This window comes from Leptonychotes weddellii, chromosome X, assembly GCF_054177405.1.
Source record: "Leptonychotes weddellii isolate Sample4059 chromosome X, ASM5417740v2, whole genome shotgun sequence".
Classification (NCBI taxonomy): domain Eukaryota; kingdom Metazoa; phylum Chordata; class Mammalia; order Carnivora; family Phocidae; genus Leptonychotes; species Leptonychotes weddellii.
This window is the reverse complement of record NC_138385.1, coordinates 25,119,220-25,146,792: the sequence shown is the minus strand read 5'-3', so window position 1 is coordinate 25,146,792 and position 27,573 is coordinate 25,119,220. Positions and strand designations below refer to the sequence as shown.

General features: G+C 45.4%; 2 protein-coding genes across 3 annotated transcripts in view; one reads left to right on the top strand and one right to left on the bottom strand.

The window, feature by feature from the left end:
• The first annotated feature begins 414 nt into the window (after positions 1–414).
• On the top strand, positions 415–20,112 carry ATP1B4 (ATPase Na+/K+ transporting family member beta 4). 2 transcript variants are annotated; one of them, XM_006746203.3, is made up of 8 exons: positions 415–594; positions 4,519–4,780; positions 9,124–9,252; positions 9,513–9,617; positions 13,036–13,232; positions 13,892–13,948; positions 16,043–16,138; positions 16,881–20,112. In XM_006746203.3, the coding sequence occupies exons 1-8, from the start codon at positions 532–534 to the stop codon at positions 17,040–17,042; spliced, it is 1,071 nt and encodes a 356-aa protein (XP_006746266.2). In that variant the 5' UTR covers positions 415–531; the 3' UTR covers positions 17,043–20,112. The 2 variants fall into 2 exon arrangements, with proteins under 2 accessions (XP_006746266.2, XP_006746265.2); XM_006746202.3 differs by having other exon boundaries at positions 416–594; positions 4,519–4,792.
• Positions 18,975–27,573, bottom strand: part of LAMP2 (lysosome associated membrane protein 2) — a 71,954-nt gene continuing 63,355 nt past the window's right edge. The window contains exon 9 of the mRNA XM_081808337.1: positions 18,975–19,195. Coding sequence (XP_081664463.1) covers positions 19,134–19,195 — 62 coding nt within the window. The 3' untranslated portion in view covers positions 18,975–19,133. The remainder of the gene's footprint in view (positions 19,196–27,573) is intronic.

Genomic DNA, 27,573 nt, shown 5'->3' with positions numbered 1-27,573 from the left:
GGGGGGCGGGTGGGGAGAGCAAAGGGAATCTTTCCTGACACCCTAGATCCTTTTGCATGAGATCAGTCTTATGAAAAAAGAAAGTTATTCTTGGCCATGTCCCCTCACCCCCAACTCCCACCCACGCCCCACCTCCTGCACACACTGATACTCAGCTCTCAATTGAGAAGAACATGACTGAAGATTTCCATTGGGCCCATAGTACCTCGGGCGCTAGAGAAGGGCAGAGGGCGGGTAGAGACGTGAGGTGAGGGGGGTGGTGAGTCGCTCATCCTCGTGACCCAGAATATCTCCCTCCTCCCTGTGATGATGAGCTTGCTTTTCCATAAGGGCTTTCCTTTGATTCAGGGAATGGGCCAACCAATGAGAGAGGGGCATGTTAGATTATTTTGGGGAAGGGCTCATGCCAGGAGGGTTCACTTTTACTAGGCGCCAAGTGTCCCCAGCAACCAGTGTCTCCTGTACCAGCAGAAGCTCCGGAACTCTCACCCCCTGGCCTGCCTCTGCCCCGTCTGTGCCCACGGAACAGCCATGAGAAGGCAGCTCCGGTCCAGAAGGGCTCCGGCCTCTCCTTATGCTTATCGCTACAGACTTGTGAGTCCCGGGGAGCAGAATATTTTGCCCACCCTTTTGAGGGGGGTGGGCTGGGGGTTGCGTAGATCTTGGCTTATGGCCGCTTCTCCTCAGCATGGGCAGGAACAGCGAGGTGTAAGGAAGCCTATAATTTCAAGATCCAGCGGTGACTCCTGGCACCCCACTGTGCCCTAAATTGCTGCATTGAAGGAGGAAGCCCCTCTTCCTGGGGAACAAAAGACAAGGGGAGGGGAAGATGCCAAAGAATAGGGGCCTTCTAAAATTGGGGGGGGGAGTCTAGAATTTAAACAAACAGAGCTTTTGGAGTCTGGGAGTAGAGGTTTTGGTCCGATAGCAGGAAATTTTAGCCAGGAGAGAGAGGAAGGGGAAGAGGAAGGGAAAGACAGCCCACCCAGCTGTCTTCAGTCCCCCGGGGCGGGAGCGCCTGAGGAACCCAGCTGCTCTTTTTCTAAAGCAGAAATTCCAAACTCTCGCGAAAAATCAGAGAATCGTAGATAGAAGCCGGGCGTAATCTTAGACATCATCTCTCCAGAACCCCTCATTATGTAAAGGAGGCTGCTGGGACTCAGAGCACAGGAGTGACTTGCAAGTTAGTGAGAGAGCTAGTGAGAACGCCAAGTTTCCTCACTTCTAATCTTGGGATCTTTCTATTAGACGTGCAGTAGGCAACTCCGTAGCCCTCTGATCCTCCCCCATCCGTTGCCAGCCTGCCTGCCACCCCACCCCACCCCGCCCAGCACACACACACACACACACACTCTCAGCACGCGCTTCTCTGCTGTCGCCATTTATCTTCATCCAGGGTGCATCACAGATTTCTTTGAACCCACGGTTTCTTTGCATGTTCTTTGCTAGAAATCGTTAATATATGCCACACGCAGTACTTTTTTTTGGAGGGGGGGAGTCTGAAATCTCCCCCAGAGAGGGCTGTGATCTGAGCCCCAGGAGGAAACAAAGCTTAATCCACTTTTCTTTGGAAATGGCCCCTTATATAACCAGGGAGTTAAGTAAAGACTGTCAACAGCCCGCAGAGGAAAACACGAATCCTTCCACGTCCACGTCAACCTACAGAGGGCTTCCCTTCTCAGCCACACCGTGTAGAATCTTTCTTTGGGCATTTCAAGAGTCCCTCCCAGCTTTTGGAGCACTCACAGCCTGTAGGGCACCTAGAACTCTTCCTTCCTTGGCTTCTTTTCTCCGTAATGTTGCTAAAGGGTTGTGTATAGGTTCAGTTATTTGTCAAGTGCATCAGAGGAGCTTGCTCTTTATAGGAAATGCTTGATTTTAAAGGCATCGGGGGATCTTGCCCTTTAGAGGGAATACTTGATCAAATTTAAAAAGAAACTATTTAATGCAGTGGTTAATCATATGCTAATTTCTCTTTAAAATCAACCAACCATTCAAACGTTTACATGGTGTTACTCAATGCAGGGCACAAATTTATCCTTTGGGTCACACTGTTTGTTTATATGTTTATATATTTAGAGTGCTCAAAATGGAGCCACCCTCTGCCCTTCAGACTCTTCCCTTTTAGGGCAACATGATGGCCCCGGCACACACCCACTACTATATTCCAGCACATTCAAACACACTATCACAGGAGGGCACTGCCTCTCATCACCAAAGGATTCCCTACAGGATTCTGTTAAATAGTTAGTTGCACAAAAGTGCCTCCCTTGCACAATGTGAGGTTCTCCTGTCCCGGGAAGCAGAGGAGAGCAAAAATGACATTTGAGATTCCTGAAACTCAGGCAGTGTGAGAGCCGTGGGGAAATTAGCTCGGAGAAGGTTAATTCTTCCTGGGAGGGTAAAGCTTTAAATGACAAGCCATCTTTAATGGGATTATCATAAAAGCTCATATCTACAAATAAGATCAGGCTGAGGCCCAGGCCAGCTGCCTCCTCTGTGGAGCAGAGGTGGAGGGCAGGCCCCCCCCGCCCCGGGCAAGAGGGAGAGAAAAGTTGTTCAGAAAACATAAAGGGGACTATAAATCCTTTCGCAGTGAACCATTCCACCTCAAATTCTCGGAGATTCCCAGGTGCGGTAGATTCTTGGGGGGCCATGAGGACTACACACCACAGTCCACAAGGCTGCTGGGGTTTAGGACGACAAGCTCTGTGAGAGCAATTTCCCCAGAGTCCAGGCTCAGGTTTTAAGTGGGGCAGTTACCACTGGCGCTTGTTCGGTCCCCACCGGCTCCTGAGCTGTGGGCCCCACACGGGGGCAGGGCCATCAAGGAGTTGGAAAATATCCACTCTGCCCCTTGGGTGCTCAGAATGTAGTTGGGGAGGTCAAATGCGTCCGTGTGTTCGCACACAAGGTAAAGAGATTTAAGAACATTTATTAGTCCATTCAACGCTGAGTGATGGGGGCTTTTCTGAGCCTTGTACCGTGAGTCCACGTCAGAGCCAGAAATCCTTGATTATGAGCACCTACAATCTCTTGGGAGCACAGAACCCGACACACCTATGGTGGCTCCATCATTCTGTTAACAGCGTCTGGGCGCTTGCGCTCAGTGCGCGAGGGGAGACACGTCACTGTCCCGGGTAACAAGAGACACAGGTTCTGTCAACTCGATCACAAACTCGCTGTGTGGCTACAGCTATGTCCTGCTCCCTCTCTGGGCCTCCGAGGGACAAGGGAATCTTCAGGGTCCCAGTCAGTTCTAGTATGGTGTGTGATAGAAAGCTGTACATTGGAACAAACTCGAGAGCCATTCAGAAGTGCTTACGATCCAGAGCTAGACAGCGCTGGCCAGACTGAACACTGAGAGCAGAGCCTTGTCATTCTCTGTCCCTTTTACTGATTCTGAACAATCCAATTTTCTGAGGCCCGCCCCCCCCACCAATGGCAGCATTTTTAGCTGAGTGTCCTCTAAACGGCCTTTGAGGAATCAGGCAGGGAGGGGGCAGCATGGAGCCCCTGGCCTCTATCATTTGACACATCCAACCCCAACAGGTGCACAGGCCCCGCCACCCTTCAGATTTGGACAGCAGAGAGAAGGGAGGGTGGCCTCATTTTCTGCTGCTGCAGTGAGCCTTGGCAGACCCCCAAAGAGCAAAGATCCAACTCTCCTGCCTATGGCTGGGAGGCATTTGAAATACCGTTGGTGAAGTCTGGGTTTCTCTTTTTTTGTTTAATTTCCTTAGAACCACTCAGAGAAGATTATAGTTTCAGATCTCAATGACTGCAATCAGTCAATCAACAGATATGTGCTGAGCACTCACTACGTGCCCAGATTTTTGCCTAGGGTATGGGGTGGGGGTGGGGGGTGGGGGGAGACTAAGGAAGTATCAGTTGAGGTTCCAGACCTTCGGGAGTCTGTTCGACCGGCGGAGGTGCCAGCCCAGGCAACAGTCAGAGAAGCAGCAAACGGACCCCTGTGTTTTGTTTTTGCTAGGGAGGGAGTCTAAGTTTTGAGGAGGGGTCCAGCCACTGGCCTCTCCTCCTGCTGTCTGTCCCAGGCTACTTTCAGATACAACGTGGATGGTCAGGTTGAGCACCTGCCAGCTACAGGACCGATGGTAAAGCTGGCTTGGACTTAGAATTTGCCATGGTGGACTCAAGTGTCTAAAATGAGTCTGTTCTCCGGTGTTGAGCTCAGCTCTGCCCTAACAGGCCAGACAAAGCGAGACCAAGGCCCCAGGACGGAGGAGTGACATAAGCAGAGTCCTGGGGGGAAGAGCCCAAGGGCCTGCAGCTGAGAATAAAACTTACACCTCTGTGGAAAGAATATTGGGTCAAAATGGGTCAAAGAAAGGATATTTCCTCCAAAAGAGCAGAGAGAGAGAGAGAACATGTGCCTCTTGTAACGAGGGGGAAGCGTCTCTGAATATTGAGTCGTTTTCCATTCCTTTTGGCTGGTGGGATGCGCCCTGGGGAATTTTTTTTCAAAAAGGGGACTGTGTTTTGTCACCATTCCAGGATGATCAGGATGAAGTGAACCAGAACTACTTAGCAGATGAAGAGGAAGAAGCTGAAGAAGAGGCTCGGGTGATGGTGGTACCCGATTTGGAGGAGGAGGAGGAAGAAGAGGAGGAGGAGGAAGAGGAGGAGATAGAAGAGAAGGAAAAGGAGGAGGAAAAGGGTCAAGGTCAGCCAGCAGGCAATGCTTGGTGGCAGAGATGGCAGATCGTGAGCGAATACCTGTGGGATCCGGAGAAAAGGATGTCTCTGGCCCGAACAGGTCAGAGTTGGAGTAAGTCCCAGTTGTCCCAATGCCCCAGTCGGGTGTCCTTTGCTTTTGGCTTGGTGTCCAGGACTCCTTTACCATACGTTGGATGGGCTTGTCTGCAAACTTCTCTTAGATTTCGTGTGAAGGGCTGAATGCCTAGGGAAATGCCTGGACTGTGGGCAGATCCCATCGGAAGAAACTCCAAGTATGTAAACACACTAGATTGTGGAGCTGAAAGCCGCTGGGCTCAACTTCATTTGCGATGCAGAGAGACAGTAAGAATGAGTTGAGAAAGCACAGATTTTTTGTTGTTGTTTAAGTCCCGGCCCCATCACTTTCTATCTGTGTGACCTTGGGCTCATCCTTTACCCTCTCTGAGCCTCATTCTTCCTCACCTGCCAAATGAGGGAAACAATCCCTACCATGTTTCTCCCACAGGATCAGCCTGAGGCTCCCGTCAGATGCTCCAGCTGTAAACTTGAAAGCACAGTTGACCCTTGAACAACACAGGTTTGAACGGCACTGCCCCACACAGGTGCTGTGTTTTCCCCCATAAATACAGCGTAGTGCTGGAAATGTATTTTCTCTTCCACAAGATTGCCTTTTCTGTAGCTTACTTTATCGTAAGCAGACAGCATATCCTACATGTAATGTACCAAATACGTGTGAATTGACTCTTCCTGGCTTCTGGTCAACAGTGGGCTATTAGGAGTTACGTTTGGGGGAGTCAAGACTTAGACACAGATTTTCAGCTGCACGGGGGTTGGCACCCCTAAGCCCCGTGCTGTTCAAGGGTCAACTGTACCATGCAGTAGACTGTTGCTAGGATATGAGACCCCAGTCCCTGCTAACTTGACCGCGGATTTATAAAATCTCATCGTTTCACCCAGTAATGTCAGAAAAGAAAAGCCAGGAGGCCTGCCCTTGGCCCCGGCTTGTGGGTGCTTTAGGCTCCCACGGTGTACACAGAGAAATTCGGTTTAAAGGGGTCATTTCTGGCGATTACGGCCGAGCCCCCGTCGCGCTCAATCAGTGGCAGAATGGCATTCCTTAGCCACGGCCTTGACTTCACGACCTCTCCAGCACCCCTTTCCCAGGGTCCTACTCACCTCTTGAACTATTCATGCTGTGCCTTCTCCTCAGGAGATTTAGCCTGTGGTAAAATTCACACTTGCCACACTCTCTGCACAGCCCAGAAAAAGAGTAGCCGCTGGCTTGGCACTCAGTTAACCCAGGAGAAAAACAAAATAGATGACTCTGCGGATGAAATCAGAGTCCCCCAGGGCCCAGGGTCTAGGTTGCTGAAGTTGACGGTCATGCCTTCTAAAGGCCCCTTTGGCTGAGAATTCTCTCCCCACCTAGTTTATGTTTCTAATTCAGCTCCGTCAGGGTGAGACGGCCAGCCCTCCTTCCTGGAATTAGGAATAGCAGGTGTGGGGCTCTGAGCAACGCCCACCTCCCTTCACCCCTCCTCAGTTCCCAGCCCCACCCCTGCCAATCCCTCAAACTCTCAACTGGAACAAATGTACCATTCAAGGAACATTCCAACATTCTGGAAGCTGCAGACAAATGCCGGACACTCACTGGGGCTCCTAAGGTGGCACAGCTGTTTCTCCCTTGCCTAAAGAAGACTGGGAAAATAGGCCTTGTGAAATGCAAGTGTGATTCTGGGAGAGGGAGCTGTACTTTAACCCCTAAACAGCCAGCCATTGGAATTTCACCAGATGAGCTGATCCATGTGGCCCCTGGGGAGAATAATCCACAGGCCAAAAGAGAATGATGGGGGAGAAAGTTTCAAGTGCCCAGGGAAGACATGGCAGTGGGGACACCGCATGGTAGGCCATATCCGGGCCACTGGATGGCAGGTCTGAGGAGAGTCCAGGAACTCAGGCTTATGCTGTTGGGCTATGCCTGGGCAAGGGGCACATGGTGATGTTAATGCCTAGGCCACCAAGCATATGCTTTGCTGCCCTCTTTGCTGCCCTCTTGCTTGAAAACTAGGTGCCCACTTGAGCATTTACTAACCCTATCCCAGCCTGCACATCGACATGACCAACATTATTCACCCAGCCTATGATTATACTATTCCGGGTTTTCCCTTTGGTAGCTGGGCAACTTCTATTTTTAGGAACTATCTGTTATTTTATTGGATACTGACAAGAACCATATGAGGTAGTAATATTATTATCCCCATTTTACAGATGCAGAAACTGAGGCTTAGAGAGGGTAAGTAACTTATCTAAAGTCACACAGTTATTAAGCTGCAGCACTGGAATTCAAGCCCAGGTCAGATGAACACTGGGGCTCATCCTCTTGCTGGAACACCACATTGTCTTCATGAAGTGTAGTGATGAGCAAGGCCCTGATGGATAGGGTCTCAGGACCTGATGGGATGTTTTGGTGGGAGGAATGAAGAATCTAGATCATGGGGCCCAGGCTTAGGTAAGGCATTCAGAAGAGACCCCTGGATTACCTAGAGGAGTAGCCCAAGTAAAACCTGGACATCCAGGGCAGAAAAAGTTGGAGGGTTCAGTGGGTTCCGATGGGTATGGTGCTTGGTCTTCCTTGGTGGGGATGGGGGGGTGGGAAGCTGTGTTAGCCCATCACAGACTTCAGGGCATAGCTCAGGGGTAAGGCTCAGGGGACTCACCACTAGTGCCATTCTCCCCTCTACACTTCCTAGCCATACATCCTACGCAAGGCAGAAGACATCTCCAAGGGAATGTACCTGTATCCCATTGCTTTCCTTTCATCCATGAGACTGAGTCTTCTAGTCCCCCAGGATGGCTCCAGTCATTGACCCCTTCCCAGGACTGGGGACTGGGGTTGAGGAAGGGGGGAGGAGGCACAGGGCACATCCCATCAGGGCAGCCAGTGGGCAGGAGCCAAGTACCACAGGCGCACGGGCGCTGCTGTTTCTTCTCCAGGGATTCCAGCGGAATCGATGTGTTCCTGCCCCAGTTCTGCCTCAGTTCACCTTATGAAACATCAAGGTTCCATTTCCAGTTGGATGCCTGAGGATCTTTTTTCTCCCTTCCTCCGCTCCTCCCTCCCCCCCCCCTTTCTGGTTAATTTTATTTGGTTCATGGTTCAATTTAAAAATTAATATTTGGATTCAGTTTTGGGTACAGCAAAGTTATGTGGTTTGCTCCGGTTTCTGGTTCGTGATTCAGTTCAAATCTGTCTGTTCCGACATCATGTCATTGCTGTGAGCGGAGCCAGATATTGTTGCCGGAGAGGGCACCAAGGAAGACTTGAAAAGAGCTTCTCAGCAGCCATCTCGGGCTCATTCACCTCACTCGGTGCTGCCTCATCCTGGGGCAAACCTAATCCCAAAACAGCCTGCGGAGGAGGCATTCAGACAACCGTGCTTCTTTGGGTCCTACAGCAATAAGCACATGAATAATAACAATGGTGAGGACCTGCCGTGTAAAGAGCACTTGGTATCTGCCAGGCTCTGTGCTATGCTATTTATATGCATCGTCCCACACCAAGAAGGAAGTCCTATTATAGTCCTCATTGTACAGATGAGGAAATTGAGGCCCAGAGAGGCGAGCAGTATGTCCAAGATGAAACAGCGAGGAAATGGTAAGGTCAGGAAAGGACGCGAGGAGAAGCGGAATTTCAGATATTGTTAGGGATGTAGATCAGTATATTAGTGAAGTGCTAAGCTTGTTCCCATTTTACCTGTGAGGACTTGGGGGCACAGAGAGGTTCTGGAACTTGCCCAAGCTCACAGGTAGAGCAAGTGTCGATAATTAAGTACAGTTTCTTCCTCCTTCCTTCCCCGTCGCGTGTTCTTTTGGAAAAGCAGAGCCACTTAAACTTTTGCTAAAGATGAATAAGATTTGAAATAAGGGGTGAGGCCTCACTTTGCCTTGATTAGAGTAGAGGCAAGTCCAGCGGAAATTAATCAAAAGTTTGAATTATAGGCTATGTGAAAAGAAATGCTGTTTTCATCTCTTGCAAATACATATAATCACTGGAGCCAAGCCGCTAGGACTTTTCAGGGCACCTGCTTTAATGAGGGCTCCCAAGCAATTTGCCCTCTGCAGTACTCTCAACTCCACTCCCCTGTAATCTTGCTCATGGCCATCATCTGCTCAACAAGCCCTTCCATCGGAGATGCTGTAAAGGTACACTGCAATCAGACCTCCGGCACAGTTCTCACGAATTCCAAATTGGTGAAATCTGAATAAGCAAGGACATACTGAATCTGGGGAATATGGATAAATAAATAAATAAATAAAAGCCATCTCACATGTTGGGGTTGGTTCTAGCTCAATAGTTCAAGCGAGGAGGCAGGAGGGCTAGTTGGCAAGCACTGACCACTCTCATCTCTGATCCTTCTGCAGGCCTGATCTTAGTCATTTACTTCTTCTTCTATGCCTCCCTGGCCGCTGTCATCACCCTCTGCATGTACACGCTATTTCTGACCATCAGTCCCTACATGCCGACCTTCACTGAGAGGGTGAAGCCTCCTGGTGAGTGCCCAGATGCCCTGTGCTGTCAGCAGTCGCTGGACAGAAATCTGCTTGGACAGCATGTTCAGCCTCAATTAACTTTGGCTCTTCCTGGTAATGACTTAGGGATTCAATTATTAAGAGTAAAAGTAAAATGGTACTTGGCAAATTATGGTCCTTTTTGTTTTGATTGCCTGGGGGGTAAGGGTTTCATGGGAATCAATACAAAAAAATTATCCCAAGAACGGGTTAATATATCCAAGACCTGTTTTCGTTGCCAGGAGTTATGATTAGACCCTTCGCCCATAGCCTTAACTTCAACTTCAACGTTTCTGAACCTGACACTTGGCAGCATTATGTCATTAGCCTAAATGGCTTTCTCCAGGGTAAGTAAGTGCCTTTGAATGGGGGAAATCTCTGTGGAAAGGTGATGGGTTGGGGGTGGGGGATTCGAAATTCACAATTCACCAGAAATCCCACCCTTACTAACCCCAGCCCACCCTGGTCTTTCCTTACCTTGCATCCCCCTCAGCACCTGTATATACAATCAAGACTGTTCTAGTTTGTGATTGTATGTTGTCTTGAAAGCATATAAGCCAAGTCTCCAGCAAGATGCTAAGTTCACTGGGGGCAGAGAATTTGTTTTCTTAAACATCCAGATGGCTCAATAATGACCATTTATAAAAGATCATTCCAGGGGGTGGGTAGTGGTGAGAAAAGAAGAGTGTTCTCCAGAATGGGAAGATTCCTGCCTCCTATACTTTCTCAAGGTAAGAGAATTCCTTTCTTGGAGATGGGCCATCCTGAAGGAAGAGAGCAAGGGTCTTGATTTAATAGCATCCTGGCAGGGAGTTAGAGAAAGAATCTCTGGGTGACAGTCACTCCAACATTTTGATAGGAAATGTTTGCAAGATGCCTATCTCTATAGCGTCATCAGATACACTTTCAGGGACCGAGTGGCTTTTTGAGAAGCCCTTCCATGGACTGAAAGCTGAGGTAGCAGTTTGGTTAAGGTCCGACACAGAGCACGCAGGCTCTAAGCCCCAGTGGGCTGCACAAATTAGTTGTGGAAAAAAGCCAGTTTCATTGCTTTGGTTGTCCCTGCCTGGCTGAAATGGAGGGATAGGGAGCAGTAGAATGTGCACTGAAAGAGAAAAACAATCTCTTATGTGATGGGAAGGGTTATGTAAATGCATAAATTTTGTCATTTAACTTTAACCCTGCATAGAAGCTACCGTCAGGGTGCCTGGGTGGCTCAGTCGTCGGTTAAGTGTCCAACTCCTGATCTCAGCTCAGGTTTCGATCTTAGGGTTGTGAGTTCAAGCCCCGCATTGGGGCTACATAAAGAATCTACCATCTCCATTCTACAAATGGGCAACTGAGGCTCAGAAAGGGGAACGTGATAAAAGTCTCCCAGCAGCCGAACCAGTGTTTAAAACCACATCCATGGTTGTGACACCTTCGCTACTGGAAGTGTGGTCCAGGACCCGCAGCATCAGCATCCCCTGGGAGTTTGTTAGAAGGGCAGGCTCTCAGGCCCCACCCCAGACCTGCTGAATCAGGATCGGCACTTGAACAAAATCCACAGGTGATCTCTATAAACTTTAAGGCTTGAGAAATACTGCTTTTTGTAATTCTTTGTTGCTGCCATATGACCGGGACTTAGAAACTCAGCTTTGTAACAGTCATGCTCAGTGTCATTTTGGGGAAGTCTGAGTTTCAGATTCCTCATCTGTAAAATGAGGGGGACTGGGTCCCTTCTGAATCCATGTAGTTTTTTGAGCTCAAAAACAAAAACAAAAACGTTTTGGGCATCAGAGCCAGCACAGTCTCGTCTTTTCTTTCAAACTGTCTGTGAGCTATTGCAAGTGTGTTGTCAGAATCTCTGCTGAGGAAATCCCTCCAAGAAGCTAGTAGATAGAGAAATACCAATTCTGACCTGACGACAGAGATGGAGAACATTAGGGAAAGCATTGGGTTTTTAGTTCCTAAGGGTAGATAACATGCCCTATTTAAAAGGAACACATCTCTGAAATAGACATCCCAGAGTATCAATTTCATTCCCACGAGGACTGGGATTTTGCAATAAGGGTCATGCCCATGTCACATTATTTTTAATGGAACTACCTCAAGAGAAACAATGAGCACGTGATTAGAGCTTCTATTTAGAAACTTATTATTTGAACATAGTTCTGGTTCTAAGAAAAAAAAAAAAAGGATTAAAACGAAAACTTGAGTCCAATGTAGCTTTGTCAAAGGAAAAAAAATAGACATCCCAGAGTATCAATTTCATTCCCACGAGGACTGGGATTTTGCAATAAGGGTCATGCCCATGTCACATTATTTTTAATGGAACTACCTCAAGAGAAACAATGAGCACGTGATTAGAGCTTCTATTTAGAAACTTATTATTTGAACATAGTTCTGGTTCTAAGAAAAAAAAAAAAGATTAAAACGAAAACTTGAGTCCAATGTAGCTTTGTCAAAGGAAAAATAAAGGCTTAACCGTAATTGGAATAGATTTAAAATTCCCAGGGGCGCCTGAGTGGCTCAGTTGGTTAAGCGACTGCCTTCGGCTCAGGTCATGATCCTGGAGTCCCGGGATCGAGTCCCGCATCGGGCTCCCTGCTCGGCAGGGAGTCTGCTTCTCCCTCTGGCCCTCCCCCCTCTCATGTGCTCTCTCTCAAATAAATAAATAAAATCTTTAAAAAAAAAAAAATTCCCAGTTGCTCCTTAATAATATTAAACCCAAGTCACAACCTGTCTAGATGACAACCCAGCAGTACATCTGGAGTTTTACCCCCGGTAGATCATAGGTGCACAGACTCCTCTGAAAAACTAAGCTACTGGGAACATGAGTGCATGGGGGCTGGACCTAACAGGACTAACTGGACTCCGTCATTTAAAACCAAATTGGAAATAATGCAGTCATTTCCAAAGCCCAGTTCAGTGGCATCTGGTAGTCCAAAGAGTGAGCTCACAGACAGCCCCTTTTCAGCTCTCTCTCCGTGATATGTATACCTTGGACACATGCTCCTTTCCATCCGATGTAAATGGACATGAACCCTGAGTGCCTAGGTTCTCAGTAGACAAGATCTCACCCTCTCACGTTCTCGGGGGAGACCCTACAGCTTGTCTGTTGGTTTCTGTCTTTCAACCTAAGCTTCTCTTTTGTGGTGCTAACTTCGGTCTGTAAAGGATGAGAAGCTGGTTTATCTCCTCTTCCTCCCTCTTTCTCCTCTTCCTCCCTCCTGTCCCACAACACACACTTCTCATTTTCTTGTGTCTGGTGTCTCTCATGGACCTCCAAGGAAGATGTTTCCTAGACTGAACTTAAAAAGACTTAGCCCAAGAGGTTTGCTTCCTTATATAAGCCAGGCCGTGACATGATTCAGTCCCTCTTCCAGAATCTACTATGTGCCTCTTCCTCTTCCAGAAGTAGAAGGGGCAGCCCTCCCCAGTTTACAGTTTGCCATCGCTGAAAAAAAAAATGGAAAATGGACGTTATACGGTGACCAACACATGACCCAGAGATAGCTATTCCAAAGTTTGGAGGGAAGGAGAAACAATCGAAGTGGGCCCAGGGGATGAGCCGGAAAGGCTTCCGGGAGAGAGGCTGATGGGGGGGCCTGGGACACCGACGCCAGGTCACAGAGCCTAGGCCAGGCTGAGTGGGCTCTCAGAGGAGCACCAGAATGCTGCAGAAAGGAAACTAGGGAGGAGGACTACTGAAAACGTGGCCCTCCCCTGTAGCACCTGTCTAACAGGCCCACCTCCCCCCTGCTGCCCTCCCCCACACTTTAGGTTACAATGACAGTCTTCAAGAGGAGATGAATGTAGATTGTCCCCCGGGGCAGTACTTCATCCAAGATGGCGATGAGGATGAAGACAAGAAGGCCTGCCAATTTAAGCGCTCCTTCCTGAAGAACTGCTCGGGCTTGGAGGACCCTACTTTTGGCTACTCTACTGGACAGCCGTGCATCCTTCTAAAGATGAACCGGGTATACTGGCCCTTGATACTCCGGTGATACTAAGTGGAGGAGCTGGGTGGGAAGGCTCTGGCCCCTCCGTTTCTCTTGGGCTCTGTCTTCACACCCTGCAGGTCTGGCCACTCTTACTGACAGCATCAGTAATTCGAACAACCGGGCAAACCTGTCAAGCAATAATCCCTTTTTCTCCCTGAATACTTCCTATTTCCACCCTCCTCTCCCGCCCCTAACCTGCCCTCTGATGCCCTCTGTCAGTAACGAGGTCCTGAGCTGTTTGGAACAGGGGACTGACATGATGGGAGGGGCAAGTCTTCTATCACAAGAGACACATTTTCCTCCTCTCCTGCCATGACTGAGGTGTGGTAGAGCCCTACCAGGCACATCCCTCTTAAAACCAGAAAGTTCTTTACAGCTTCAGGGTTCTCTTGCTGCCGTTACCATTGTACAAACATCAGGCACAAATACAACAAGGAGTAAGCTGAGCTGCACAGCTCTGGAGATATTTTTGCATTTTTTGCTTTTTGTAACATTCCTGAGAGGGCGAAATAGGTTAAGTTTATGCCTACGGAAGGGGTGGCTTAAGGGGGGGTTTAGAAAAGCCCCATTTTTACTGTCCAATCCGTTTTGTGTTTTGATGTTCAACAACAACAATGCTGGTTTTCTTTTGATAGATTGTAGGCTTTCGTCCTGAGCTTGGGGATCCTGTGAAGGTGTCCTGCAAAGTTCAGGTAAAGTGCCTTTTTGAGTAAGTATTGCTAGCCCATCTGTTTTATGTAAAAAGATGGTTCATCCCTTCCAAGGGTTTCACCATGGATGCCGGGCTATGGGTTAGGGAAAGGTTAGTTGTCATAACAACGCCTCCCTCTAGTACCTTCTGGCCTCCCTCTTGCCAGAAAGCATTCAATTCACGTCTGTGTGTGTCGTGTGACTGTGTGTGTCCTCGCTGGTTTATACCTGTGAACGCCAAAGAATGAACCTGCTAAGGGCCACAGCAGGGACCGACAACGGGCCATGTCATTAACTGGGATTCTGTTTACACTTTTGCTTTTAGCTCTAATTACTTGTTTCTTCGAACTAAACAACCAGCTTTCATTAGAGTCATTAGTCCCTGCTTTTAAACCAGAATTTCCCTTTTTGCAGCAATGACCAGTGGCACTCCGTGTTACAATAACAAAGGACTACCAGGGAAGTATAAACAGAACTCCATTAATATGCTAATTAACTGTCCTTGGAAGGACCATTACCTTCTATCTCATCTGCGCCAATTAGCTCCTTTGTAGGAAGAAGCCCTAGATCTTGGGTTTGCTTCTCAAACCGGAAGCAGTAGCTCCCTCCGGTTTCCTAACATGCACTGCACCCCCAGCCCTGGATGGCTGCCTCGCTACTGTCCTCAGACCTCCAGCCTTGAGGGTGGTGGGTCAGAAAGCAGAAAGAGGCAGCATTTATTGATCCCTTAGGCTACGCCAGGTACTTTGCTAGATGTTAGGGGTGCTGAGATAGCTATGACTCGGTCTCTGAAATCGGGGCAACCACGTATTACAGCTGCTGTGAAAGGTGCAGCGGGGACACGGAAGATGAGGGTTGAAAGGTCAGGCCGTGGTTTGCCCCGTGAACAAGGTAGGAAGGACATCCATTCTGTCCACACGGACATGAGTGTGCGTAAATATACACACACTCCAGACGTGAAGACAAACTAGTGGCACTGATTCCACAGGCTGTTCACAGACGTGAACTGCGTTGCTTTCTAGAAGAAAATGTAAGTAAATCATAAAGACCGACTCAGTCTTAAACTAGCATACTAATTGGCTTGAGCCCTGCTTATAGTTCCCTAGTGGAAGCCATTCGTTTTTCCGTTTACACAGAACCTTGCTAAGAACCGTCCTTTAAAAAGAACACAAGAAATAGTCAGAGTCGTCATACATTCCATAATAATCAGTTGGTAAAAATCCACACCCACTTGTGGAAATCAAGCAGGACAAGGTCATCACTAGAATAAGAGTATACTCTGAACGATTACACTATATTGACAGAAGCAATCCCATGACCCCAGTGAGTGATCCGCTAGTAGTGAGCACTGTCTGTCCCTTGTTAGCCCCCAGACCTCTGCTATATAGGGCAAGCCAATGCATAGGCAGAATGGTCAGTCCCCTACCTGACATGATATGATGAGGGTACACTTATTTATTTCATCTTTGCAGTGCTGGTTCCCTCTTGCTTATCCTCCTGAGTTCACCTCCTGCAATTAAGCACTACGGAGAAGGTGGTCAGACACATGAGTTTCGGGGGGCCAGACTATAGGCTGTGTCCCTAGGCAGCAGATCCCTGTGCACCTGGTCTACCTTCCAACAGAACTGAGCCCACGGTGTGCAAGTTGTCGTGGCGTGGGATTTACTCAATATGTTCTAACATCTACCTGCCTCAACGTCCAAGACTGGGTGCCAGGCCCAGGAAGATTTTTTTTTTTTTGGAGAGGGGCTGGCATGGTAGGCCCTCTTGCTAGAGCAGCACCAGCTACTGCCAGCCTTCCGGAGCCCTTCTGTCTGGGTCCCCTAGGAGCCAGTACAGAACTATATCGAGCACATTCGGCCTCCTCAGTCCAGGCCTTCCATTCAATATTCTTTCAACTGAAAACCGAGGCACAGTCTCTCCCTGGAAATACTCTGGGGATAGGTAAGCTATGCCCCATTCTGCTTTCATGGGTCTTCCTGGGACTGTTGGTTATGGGTCACATTGTGATTTCACCTGGGGCACAGGCCCCTTGAGCTCAGGCTTCAACCCACCAGGGGACCCGGCATCCCACATACACCTGCTTTTACTTCCAGAGAGGCGATGAAAATGACATCCGATCCATCAATTACTACCCAGAGTCGGCTTCTTTTGACCTTCGCTACTACCCTTACTATGGCAAACTGACTCACGTAAGCCTGTATCCTTTTCAGTCTTTGCTGTCAGAAAGGGCTCAGAGACAGAGGCAGGGCTGTTCGGAATTTCTGAGAATTAGGGAGCAGCATGTAGTAACAGTGGGGTGAACAGTGGCTGGCCAAGACCAGGAGCTCCCTCTACCAATTCCTAGTACAACCACTCCTTTCCGTATCTGAAGGTATTTCAGCTCTGGTCTGGTCTAACTCCTTCAGATTACAGATGGAGAAATTCGAGTTCAGAGAGAGAAAGCGACTTGCCCAACACATATAGCTAATTAGTGGCAGAGCCAGGAGCAGACAGATCACTGTCATTGCACTCCACGATACCCAAATAATCACACCTGCCTGCTTCTCCCAGGTGAAGCCTTGGGGCGGCTGTGGTGGGTCATAGGGCGAGGCTTCACCTTTCCCAGAGACATTGGAAAGATACTAGTTCTGGTTTCATTCGTGGTCTGATAGCCAGAATATCCTATCACACAGAGTTAGAACCGGTTTTCCCCAGAGGAGGGTCAGACATCTGACAGTGACTTATGCAAGAAGAGTGTCATTTCCCCACCATCCCAGGGCAGAGAGCATGTCAGTTGCTTTAGCCACTCGTGACTTGGCATCATGGGATTTGCTCAGTTCCCTGTGTGAGGGTTATCCCATCCTGCACTGAATATCTGCTCCCTTGCATCCTGTTACCCACCGCCACGCCCTCCGCTCCTCGCACTTAGGATTCATGTTCTTCCGCCTACAGGTTAACTACACCTCCCCGCTGGTGGCAATGCACTTTACAGATGTGGTGAAGAACCAAGCGGTGCCCGTCCAGTGCCAGCTGAAGGGCAAGGGCATCATAAATGATGTCATCAATGATCGTTTTGTGGGTAGGGTGATCTTTACTCTGAACATAGAAACCTAAGAACTTTGCGGGGCGCTCCCACTAGTTCTGTTTCTGTTTTACTTCATGTACCCCCTGGTAGTACCTGAATTCCTTTTCTTCGCTCAGGACACAGCCAGATGGACACCTAAGACAGCAGATCATCTTTCCTTGCCTTTGACATATGTATGAAATGACATTGTGGGATTGATTTTTTAAAGGTAGTCTCTCCTGATGACAAATAGATGATGTTAATTTCCTTTCCCCCTACTTAAAACTAAAACCCATTCTTGCTGCTAGAAGTCTCACCATAGTGTAAACATAGTATCTGATAAAATTCACAAGAGTCATGAAGGAGAATATCTATGATGATTTTAAATTCATCGTGTTTTGTAAAATTTTGTTGTTTTTAGAGGTGAGATTCCTCCCAACCAGGCTGATAACCTTTAAAAAAAAAAAAAATTTTTTTTTTTCTTAACCTGCCTGACAAGTTCCTTCCCTGGGAATCACCAATCAGACCAACTCAGAATACACCTAGGGCTACCATACCTAGAGAACTCTATATCCAAGGGTGCTTGAGGAACTGGCTGCCTCAAAAGGGCAACTAAATAATACTGATTTGAAGACTAGGTTATCTTCAGCTGGGACAGAAAGCAGTGCTAACTGGATATCGTTCTGGAATAGAAATGAACACCTTTCCTATGACTTTTTTGGGGAGGTGGGGTCCATAGCAACTGGGGAGAATACTTACCATGTGGATGTGATTGGCATTTGATTCCTTGCTCTGTGGTGTGATCATCCAAAGGCAAACATGCCTACACACGGGTTTGTCTCAGCTTCAGGCAAAGGAGAAAACAAGGAAGATCTCCACCAGCTAATTATTCTTGGGCTATATGCTTGACAGTAGTATAATGTTCTTCGAGACCATCTGGGATGGGCATGTTGAGCCCCAGCTACAGCTCTAGGGATTGAAATCACGGTCTGCCAACTGATACACAGTAAGACAGAAAGCTCCCGCCAGGCCACCCAAAATCCAAGGCCCATTGCCAGTGTTTCATTTGCCTAGAAAACGTGGGGCAGATGTTTATCCAGGTTGTGGATCAGCCAGGCTGCTTTGTCTTATCTTTGGCCACGCGACCATTCCACTGCTTCTTAACACCTCCACCAGGGGGAGGGCTGGGACAAGGAGAAAAAGTGAGCATTAGAGAATTGCATAGTGTCTCGGGGTCCAAAGTTAAGCTTCAGTGCCACCTAGAAGCACCCAGAGTCTGAATCTCCTCTATAATGTTTATCTTCTCCCGAAACAGGGAACTGGCAGTCTGGTAGTGAAGACAAACAAGCAAAGAAGTAACTATGAACTAGCATGACGACTTATACAACTAGTATGTGGAAATGGGAACATGAGGAAAAGTAACTAACTTGAACTGAGAAAGTAGCAGAGGAAATTTCACATGCAAAGTCACAATCATGAAAGAGCACAGTGTGTTTGGGTAACTGGGAGCAGTTCGTGTAACTGGAGTGTAAGGGGCTCAGAGGAATGGCCGGGAGTGGCAGGGGATTGGGCTAGAGAGGTATAGAGGTACCGAAAGAGGACTTTGAGTTTAATCCAGGAGATGAAAAGGAGTCATTAAAGTATTTTAAGCAGGGAAGCTCTGTGATCATATTTGCACTTTAGAAAGAGCACTTTGGCAGCTACAGTGTGAAGGGTGGGTTGGAGAGGGCAAGACTGGGCAATGAGGGAGAAGGAGGAGTCAAGAATGGCTCCAAAGTTTTGAACTTGGCTAGAACCAGCGTGATGGTGATATTGTTGATCGAGGCTGGGAATCCAAGAGAGAAGCAAGATTGGAGAGCAAGATGTGATCAATTTCAAGCTTGTGATTCCTACTGGTCAGACACCGATGTCGAGACGTCAACACAAGTGGGGTTGGGGAGAAGGAACTCTGAGAACAAAAGCAACATTTGCTTAAGTGAACCTTCTTAAGAAATTCTAAGCTATTTAATCTGGGGAACTCGAGCCAGTTATGTAAACACACCACACCAGTCTAGTCTCTCGGAGAGTGTTTTTCTCTTTTGCTCGGGGCCCAAAGCACTGCGGCTGCTCTTTGGAATCTCCTTCCGGCTTTCCAACTCTTGTCAACAGAGTAGAGGGAAGGCGACCTCTGCTAACAAGTGATAGAAGATATTCGACAGCAGATCTGTGGAAAATACAAAAAAACCCCAATGAAACTGTCTCCTCCCAACCCCTGTCCTTACCAAATTCCGTTTCCAAAGCTAATCAAGAACGAAATACCTGAAGACGGTAACTTTAAAACCATTTCAAGATTACCTCAAATAATCAAACTCTCAAAATTCAGTAGTAAAAGATAATAGAACATTAGATCTGGAAAGGATACTAGAGTGTTTAGAGAAAACAACCTGCATTGCATCTGACTCCAGGTCCAGTGCTCTTTCTACTCTGAGCTGCTGCTTACCAGGAAGAACCATCTTTTTAAAAATCAATGGATGATACCCCAAACATTTTGAAACATATGTCAAATTTGAGTTAGAATAGTTAACATTTCACAGGAATTCAACTACTGGTGCTATATTTTATACATAATACATTATCCTGTTAAATACGTTGACTATTACACAGACAAGGAATTATGACTCTTTTGTCATACAGTATTTCTCATTCAGTGGAATCTATTGTATCCACAGTTTCCAAGCAGTATTGAATAGTACTAGGATGGTTTGGGTTGTCAGATGGGACATGAAAAAACAGCTTTATCACACCGAACTGGAAATTATATACTCACTAAAATGGAATTCTAGCAGTTCAATAAACTTCTGGTGGATTAATCTAAATCTTCCCCCATACTGTTTCATACCGGGATTTGATTTGTATACCATCTGTTGCAATGCACTTGGTTTTACTTGATTGTCAATGAGAATTACTACTTCCAAATGCCTTCGTGGTCTTGTCCATGCTAGATTTATGATTTCTCACCCCTCTGAAATCACTATCCTAAAGTTAACTTTTCTTAGGCATCTATCTGCTGGGACTCTTCATGTAGAAAACATTATTATTGTATTGAATTGTTGACAACAATAAATTGAAATAAAAAAAGGAGTGTATGGTTTCCTCTTTCTAGACGGTACCACTGATTTTCCCACAGGAATACTGGGTAGCCATGTGGGTGGAAAACTTGACAAGTGACAGCCTATTAGTTTAAAACTTTTTTCTTCTTCTTCCCCCCACCTTTTTTTTTTTTTTTTTTTTTTGACTCTTGGGGTTTAACCACAGGAGGATGAAACTAAAAGTTGTTTCATTTCTGAGTATTTTTCCTTTTTAGTCTCTATGCTCTGGTTTCTCAGAAGACTACTTGGTCAGAGCAAACTTCCTTTCTTCATCAAGTACTGGTATAAATTGTTCCATTTGTTTGTGTAGGAAAGGAACACCAAGAGAAACTTTGAGGTGGGGAGAAGGAACCAAAATCCAAAGAGAAGCTGCAATTGCTTGATGAAAGCCTGGCTAAGTGACTTTAGGGCACATCTGGCCACAAATGGTCTCCCAGAGCAAATCCCTAATGGTAACTGCAATTAAAGACAGAAATATTTCCACTCCCTTGTTTGACTCAGAGGCTAAGCTGCTGTAGGAATCCCTTCTTTCTTTGGAAGCTGCCCTGGCCTAAGGTCTACTAGGCTTATATGGTTTGATTGGGGTGAAGTCTGTGATCCCAATACATTTCCCCTATCTAGGTTCTTCGTTAGTCATTTTCCTTACTGATTTCCTCTTAAAATACTCAAACATGATAAAGTAATTAACCAAGTCATGCAGAAGTGTGATTTACACTGTGATTTTATCTAGGCAGAAAACAGAGGTTTGGATGTGTGTGGTGGTGGGGAGGAAGGACAGGATGGATGGAGGCAAAGGGCGAGGAAAAAGGAGTTGAAAGGCTGAATAGCCCTGCTTACTTCACAAAGTTATTTAGTCACAGGCTAGAAGGGGAGAAACGCTTATAGGAAGATCTAAAAGGCTTAAGAAAGATATGATAGGCTCCCAGTCTGGCAGCTTAGTCTCCAGGATGTAGTTCTGTGCAGGCTCCTGTATGGCCATAACATCAATCAGGGTTCCAACATTAAACAGCACACTTGACAAAATGGAATAATTGGAAGGGGGGTATTTCCAAAGAGATTACTTATAAATGTGTAGATGCAGGGAACCACAGAGAATAGCACAATAACCCAGGCTAGTATAAGCTAAACTCTTACCTTCCTAGGTCCCAAGGGACAGGCATAGGAAGTGATTCCCACAACCCAGAAGGACTGAATCATGTACAATTGACTGCCTTGAGAGGAGTGGTGACCTTGTTGAAGGACTAAGCTAGCCCAAGGTGATCTTGTAGGGAGGTAATCCTACACCTATTTATGGTTGTATCTGAACTTCTGAAACTAAAATCTTTTCAAAATTTTAACATTAAGATCTCCAAAGAACAGTCCTTTCACTCTACCCTACCATTTTGTTGACATCTTTCACTTGAAAGAAAGGGAGGATGAAGAGAGAAAGAAGCCACCTTGATTTATTCTGCTTTATCTTTACCAAAAAACATTCTATAATTCAACTCTGCATTAAATGTCTGGCTTGCATAAAACATTTTCTTTCCAGAACAGAATGATACAACCTTCATAATACAGCTAACTTGAGTCAGAAAAGTATTTGTCTTCCATTAAGGACAAACATGTTCATAAATGAGAATCAGGATAAAGGTGACATCCTTTCCCTCTCCAATCCTCCAGCTGATGTTATCATCTTGTGTATAGAAAATCCTAAGGAGCTACTAAAAGACTATCACAGCTAATAAAAAAGTTCACCAACAGTGCAAGATAAAAGATCAGTATACAAAAATCGGTTGTCTTTCTATACACTAGCAGAGAACAATTTAAAAAAGAGAAATTAACAAAACAATTCCATTACAATTGCATAAAAAATAAAATACTTAGGAAAACAGTAACAAAAGAAATGCAAGACTTGTGCACTGAAAACTGCATAGCATTGTTGAAATAAAAGAGCTAAATAAATGGAAAGAACTATGTTCATGGATTAGAAGATTAATATTGCTAAAATGGCAATACTTTCCAAATTGATCTACATATTCAGTACAATCCTTTCAAAATCCAACTTCCTTTTTTCCCCCAGACATTGATATGGTTATCCAAAAATTCATTTGGAACTATAAGGGACCCAGGAAAAGTCAAAATAATTTTGAAAAAGAAGAACAAATCTGGAAGACTCATACATCCCAATTTCAAAACTTACTACAATGCTACAGTAATTAAAACAGTGTGGTACTGTCATAAGGATAGACATATAGAACTGAGAGTCCAAAAATAAACCCATACATCTGTGGCCAGTTGATTTTTGAAAACAGTGCTACATCCGTTCAATAGTCAAAGAATAGTCTCTTCAACAAATGGTGCTGGGACAATCCACATGCAAAAATGTTAATTTGGACCCTTACCTCATACCATATACAAAAATTAACCCTGAATGGACCAAAGATCTAAATGTAAGAGCTAAAATTATGAAAGTCTTAGAAGAAATATAGACATAAATCTTTGTGACCTTGGATTAAACAATGGTTTCTTAAATACAAAAATGTGCAAGGAGTCTAAATAGATATCTCTCCAAAAGAGATATACAAATGACTAATAAGCGTATGAAACGATGGTAAACATTCTTAGTCATTAGGGAAGTGCAAATCAAATCAAAACCACAATGAGATACCACTTCACATCCACTACAATGGCTATTAAGAGAAAAGACAATAACAAGTGTTGTTGAGGATGTGGAGAAATTAGAACCCTCACAAACTGCTGGAGAAAATGTAAAATGGTGAATCCACTTTGGAAAAACAGTGTGGCAGTTCTTCAAAAGGTTAAACCTAGGGTTTACCATATGACCCAGAAATGCCACTCCTAGATATACACCAAAGATCATTGAAAACATAACTCCACCCAAAAGCATGTACTTGAATGTTCATAGCAGCATTATTCATAATAACCAAAAAGTGGAGATAACCCATGTCCATCAACTGATGAATGAATAAACAAAGTGTGGCATATCCATATAATGGAATATTATTCAGCTATAAAAGCTATGAAATACAGATCCATGCTATAGCATGGATGAACCTCAAAACATTATGCTAAGTGAAAGAAACCAGAAACAGAAGGCCACATATATGATCCCATTTATATGACATGTCCAGAATAGGCAAATCCATAAAGACACAAAACAGATCAATGGTTGTCAGGAAGGGGTTGGAGGGGGGTGGAATAGAGTGATTGCTAATGGGAGTGAGAATATCTATCTATCTATCTATCTATCTATCTATCTATCTATCTATCTATCTATCCATCCATCCATCCATCCATCCAACTATCTGTCTATCCACCTATCTATCCATCTATAGACAGAGGGAGAGAAATTTCTGGGTCATATGGCAACTTCTTGTTTAACTTTTAGAGGAACTGCCAGGCTGTTTTCCAAAGCAGCTGCACCATTTTACAGTCCCACCAGCAATATATGAGAGTTCCAATTTCTCTATATCCTTGCCTACACTTGTTACTGTCCATTTTTTAAATTATAGTCATCCCACAGGGTGTGCAGTGGCATCTCATTGTGGTTTTGATTTGCATTTTGCATTTCCCTGATGACTGATGATGTTGAGCATTTTTTTCAATGTGCTCATTGACCATTTGCATATTTTCTTTGGAGAGATATCTATTCAGATTCTGTGCTCATTTTTAGTTCGGTTGTCTTTTTACTATTTTTGTTAGAGCTATTTATGGTCTGGATATTAGACCCTTATCAAGTATAAGATTTACATAAATTTTCTCCCATTTTATGGGTTGTCTTTTCAAGTTCTTGATAGAATCCTTTGAAGTAAAAAAGTTTTTAATTTGGGTGAAGTCCAATTTATATATTTTTTCTTTGGTTACTTGTGCTTTTGGTCTCATATCTAAGAAACTCTTTTCTAACTCAAGGTCATGAAGTTTACTCCTATGTTTTCTTCTAGGTGTTTGAGCTTCTGCTGGTACATTTAGATCTATGACCATTTTGAGTTACCACACTCTTTTTTTTTAAGATTTTATTTATTTATTTGACAGGGAGAGCAAGAGAGCACAAGCAAGGGGAGCAGGAGAGGGAGATGGAGAAGCAGGCTCCCCGCTGAGTGGGGAGACACAGGGCTCAATCCCAGGACCCTGGGATCATGACCTGAGCCGAAGGCAGACGCTTAACTGACTGAGCCACCCAGGCGCCCCTTGAGTTACCACACTCTTTTAATTACTATAGCTTTGTAGCAAGTTGTGATTGGGAAGTATGAATCTTCCAACTTTGTTCTTTTTAAAGACCTTTTTTGGATTTTCTGCATCCTTTTAACTTCTATTTAAAATTTTGGATCCGCTTATTAATTTCTGCAAGAAAGGTTCTATTTCAATGGTTGCTTTATGGTTTATAGCAGGTTTTTCTCAGCATTGTTGACATTTGGGGCCAGGTAATTGTTTTGGGGACTGTCCTATGCATTTTGCGGCATCCCTGGCCTCTATCCAATAAATATCAGTTTTGGAAACCAAACATGTCTCCAGGCATTGTTGAATGTCCTCCAGGGGCCAAAATCACCCCTGAGAACCACTGGTTTAGAGTTTATATCTTTAACATCACAACTTACCTTCAAGTTATATTATACCATTTCATGTATTGTATATGAACCTTACCATAGTATACTTCCATTTTCCCCATCCAGACCTTTTGGCTACTGTTATCATACATTTTACTTATTCATATGTCATAAGTCCCACAACACACTGTTATTATTTTTATTTAAACAATTAATTGTTTTAAAAAGAGATTTAAATAATAAGAAAAAGAATCTTATATATTTAATCATGTAGTTACTATTTCCTAAGGCTCCTTATTCCTTTGTGTAGATCCAGGTTTCCAAATAGCATCATTTTCATTCTGCTTCAAAAATGTCCTTTAAGGGGCGCCTGGGTGGCTCAGCCGTTAAGCGTCTGCCTTCGGCTCGGGTCATGGTCCCGGGGTCCTGGGATCGAGCCCCGCATCGGGCTCCCTGCTCCGCGGGAGGCCTGCTTCTCCCTCTCCCACTCCCCCTGCTTGTGTTCCCTCTCTCGCTGCGTCTCTCTCTGTCAAATAAATAAATAAAATCTTTAAAAAAAAAAATGTCCTTTAACATGTTCAGTAGTGCGGAACTGCTGGTGAGGGTTTTTTCAGCTTTTGTATGCCTGAAAGTCTTTATTTTTGCCTTTGCTTTTGAAAAATATGTTGATGAGTATAGAATTCTTGATTGGGAGGGGCACCTGGGTGGCTCAGTTGGGTAAGCATCCGACTGTTGATCTCAGCTCGGTCTTAATCTCAGGGTTGTGAGTTCAAGCCCCATGTTGGGCTCCACCCTGAGTGTGGAATCTACTTTAAAAAAAAAGAATTCTTGAGGCGCCTGGGTGGCTCAGTCAGTTAAGCGTCTGCCTTCGGCTCAGGTCATGATCCCAGGGTCCTGGATCAAGCCCCGCATAGGGCTCCCTGCTTGTCGGGAAGCCTGCTTCTCCCTCTCCCACTCCCCCTGCTTATGTTCCCTCTCTCGCTGTGTCTCTCTCTGTCAAATAAATAAATATAAAATCTTTAAAAAAAAAAGAATTCTTGATTAAGAGTGTTTTCTTTCACTTCTTTAAAGATGTTGCTTTACTGTCTTCTGGCTTGTTTCTCCAAGAAATCTGATGTTAACCTTTGTACATATCTTTTTTTTCCCCCTCGCTATTTTGTTGTTGTTGTTGTTGTTGTTTAAGATCTTATTTATTTATTTATTTGTCAGAGAGAGAGAGAGCACACAAGTAGGGGCAGCGGCAGGGAGAGGGAGAAACAGACTCCCTGCTGAGCAAGGAGCCCGATGCAGGACTTGGTCCTAGGATCCTGGGATCATGACCTGAGCCAAAGGCAGATGCTTAACCAACTGAGCCACCCAGGCGTCCCTTCCCCTCACTGTTTGTAAGATTTTATCTTTATCACTATTTCTTTTTTTTATATTTTATCTATTTATTTGACAGAGAGAGACACAGCGAGAGAGGGAACACAAGCAGGGGGAGTGGGAGAGGGAGAAGCAGGCTTCCCGCTGAGCAGGGAGCCCGACGCGGGGCTCAATCCCAGGACCCTGGGATCATGACCTGAGCTGAAGGCAGACGCTTAACGACTGAGCCACCCAGGCGCCCCTCTTTATTTCTAAGCAATTTGATATTATGTGTTTGGCAGTTTTCATGCTCCTTGTGCTGGGAGTTCATTGATCTTCTTGGATCTGTGGGCTTCCTAAAATTTGGAAATAACTCAGCCATTATTTCTTCTTCAAATATTCTTTCAGCTACCACCCCCACCTCATCCTCTCCTTCAGGGACTATGAAAACATATATATATTGGGTTGCTTGAAATTTTCCCACAATTCATGGACACACTGATCTTGTTTCATTCATTTTCTATCTGCATTTCATTTCGACTATTTTCTATTGTTCTATCTTCCAATACACTAATATTTTCCTGTACAACTGGTAATCTATCATTAATCAAAAATACAGTGCTTATTTCATCTCAGATACTGTAGTTTTCATTTCCACAAGTTTGATTTGGGTCCTTTTTATAGCTCCCATGTCTCTACCTATTATGTTCAATCTTTCTGTACTTTATTGAGGATGTTAAATACATTTATAACGACCTTTTAAAATATTTATTTATTTATTTGAGAGACAGAGTGTGGGGTGAGGGGCAGAGGAAGAGGGAAAGAGAGATTCTCAAGTAGATTCCACATCGAGCACGGGCCCTACTGGTTCCATGACATATGACACCCCCCGGAAAGCTGATATCCTGACAAAGTAATGGAACTGCCTGCTGAGGAACAGCTGAAGCACCAACTCAAAGTAAATACTTTGTGAGGACAGAATGCTGTTCTCCAGAATACATTAAATTCATTGAATCAAACATTTTTACATGGTGCGTATGCTCAATTAGGATACATGAGTTCAGGAGCCAAGGAGTGGAAGCAGGAATAGCCACACTTATCATCACTTCCAATGACACAGTTGGGGGACTTTATGTTTGCCATCTCTGCAATTCTGAACTTTCTAAGGTCAGAGGTGCTAGCCCTGAAGGGAGCTCACTCTAGCCCAGGGTTTCTCAACCTTGCCACTAACGACACTTGGGGCTAGATAATTCTTTGTTTGCAGGGGCTGTCCTGTACATTATAGGATATTTAACAGCATCCCTGGCGAGACGCCAGTAGCACACTCTTCCCAGCTATGATGAACAAAAAATGTCTCCAGATATTTCCAAATGTTCTCTGGGAGACTGAAGTGCCCCAAGTTGAGAATCACTGCTCTATCCAATGGGGGGGGGGGAAGGTTCATATTGAACTATAATTTGTGGCTGCCACCTCGGCATTTTGATCTCCTTGTGTCCAGGGTCCAGCAGGCAAGAAGAGGAGTCACCATTTTAACTTGGTCAATTGACCCTGACTATCAGGAGATAGGG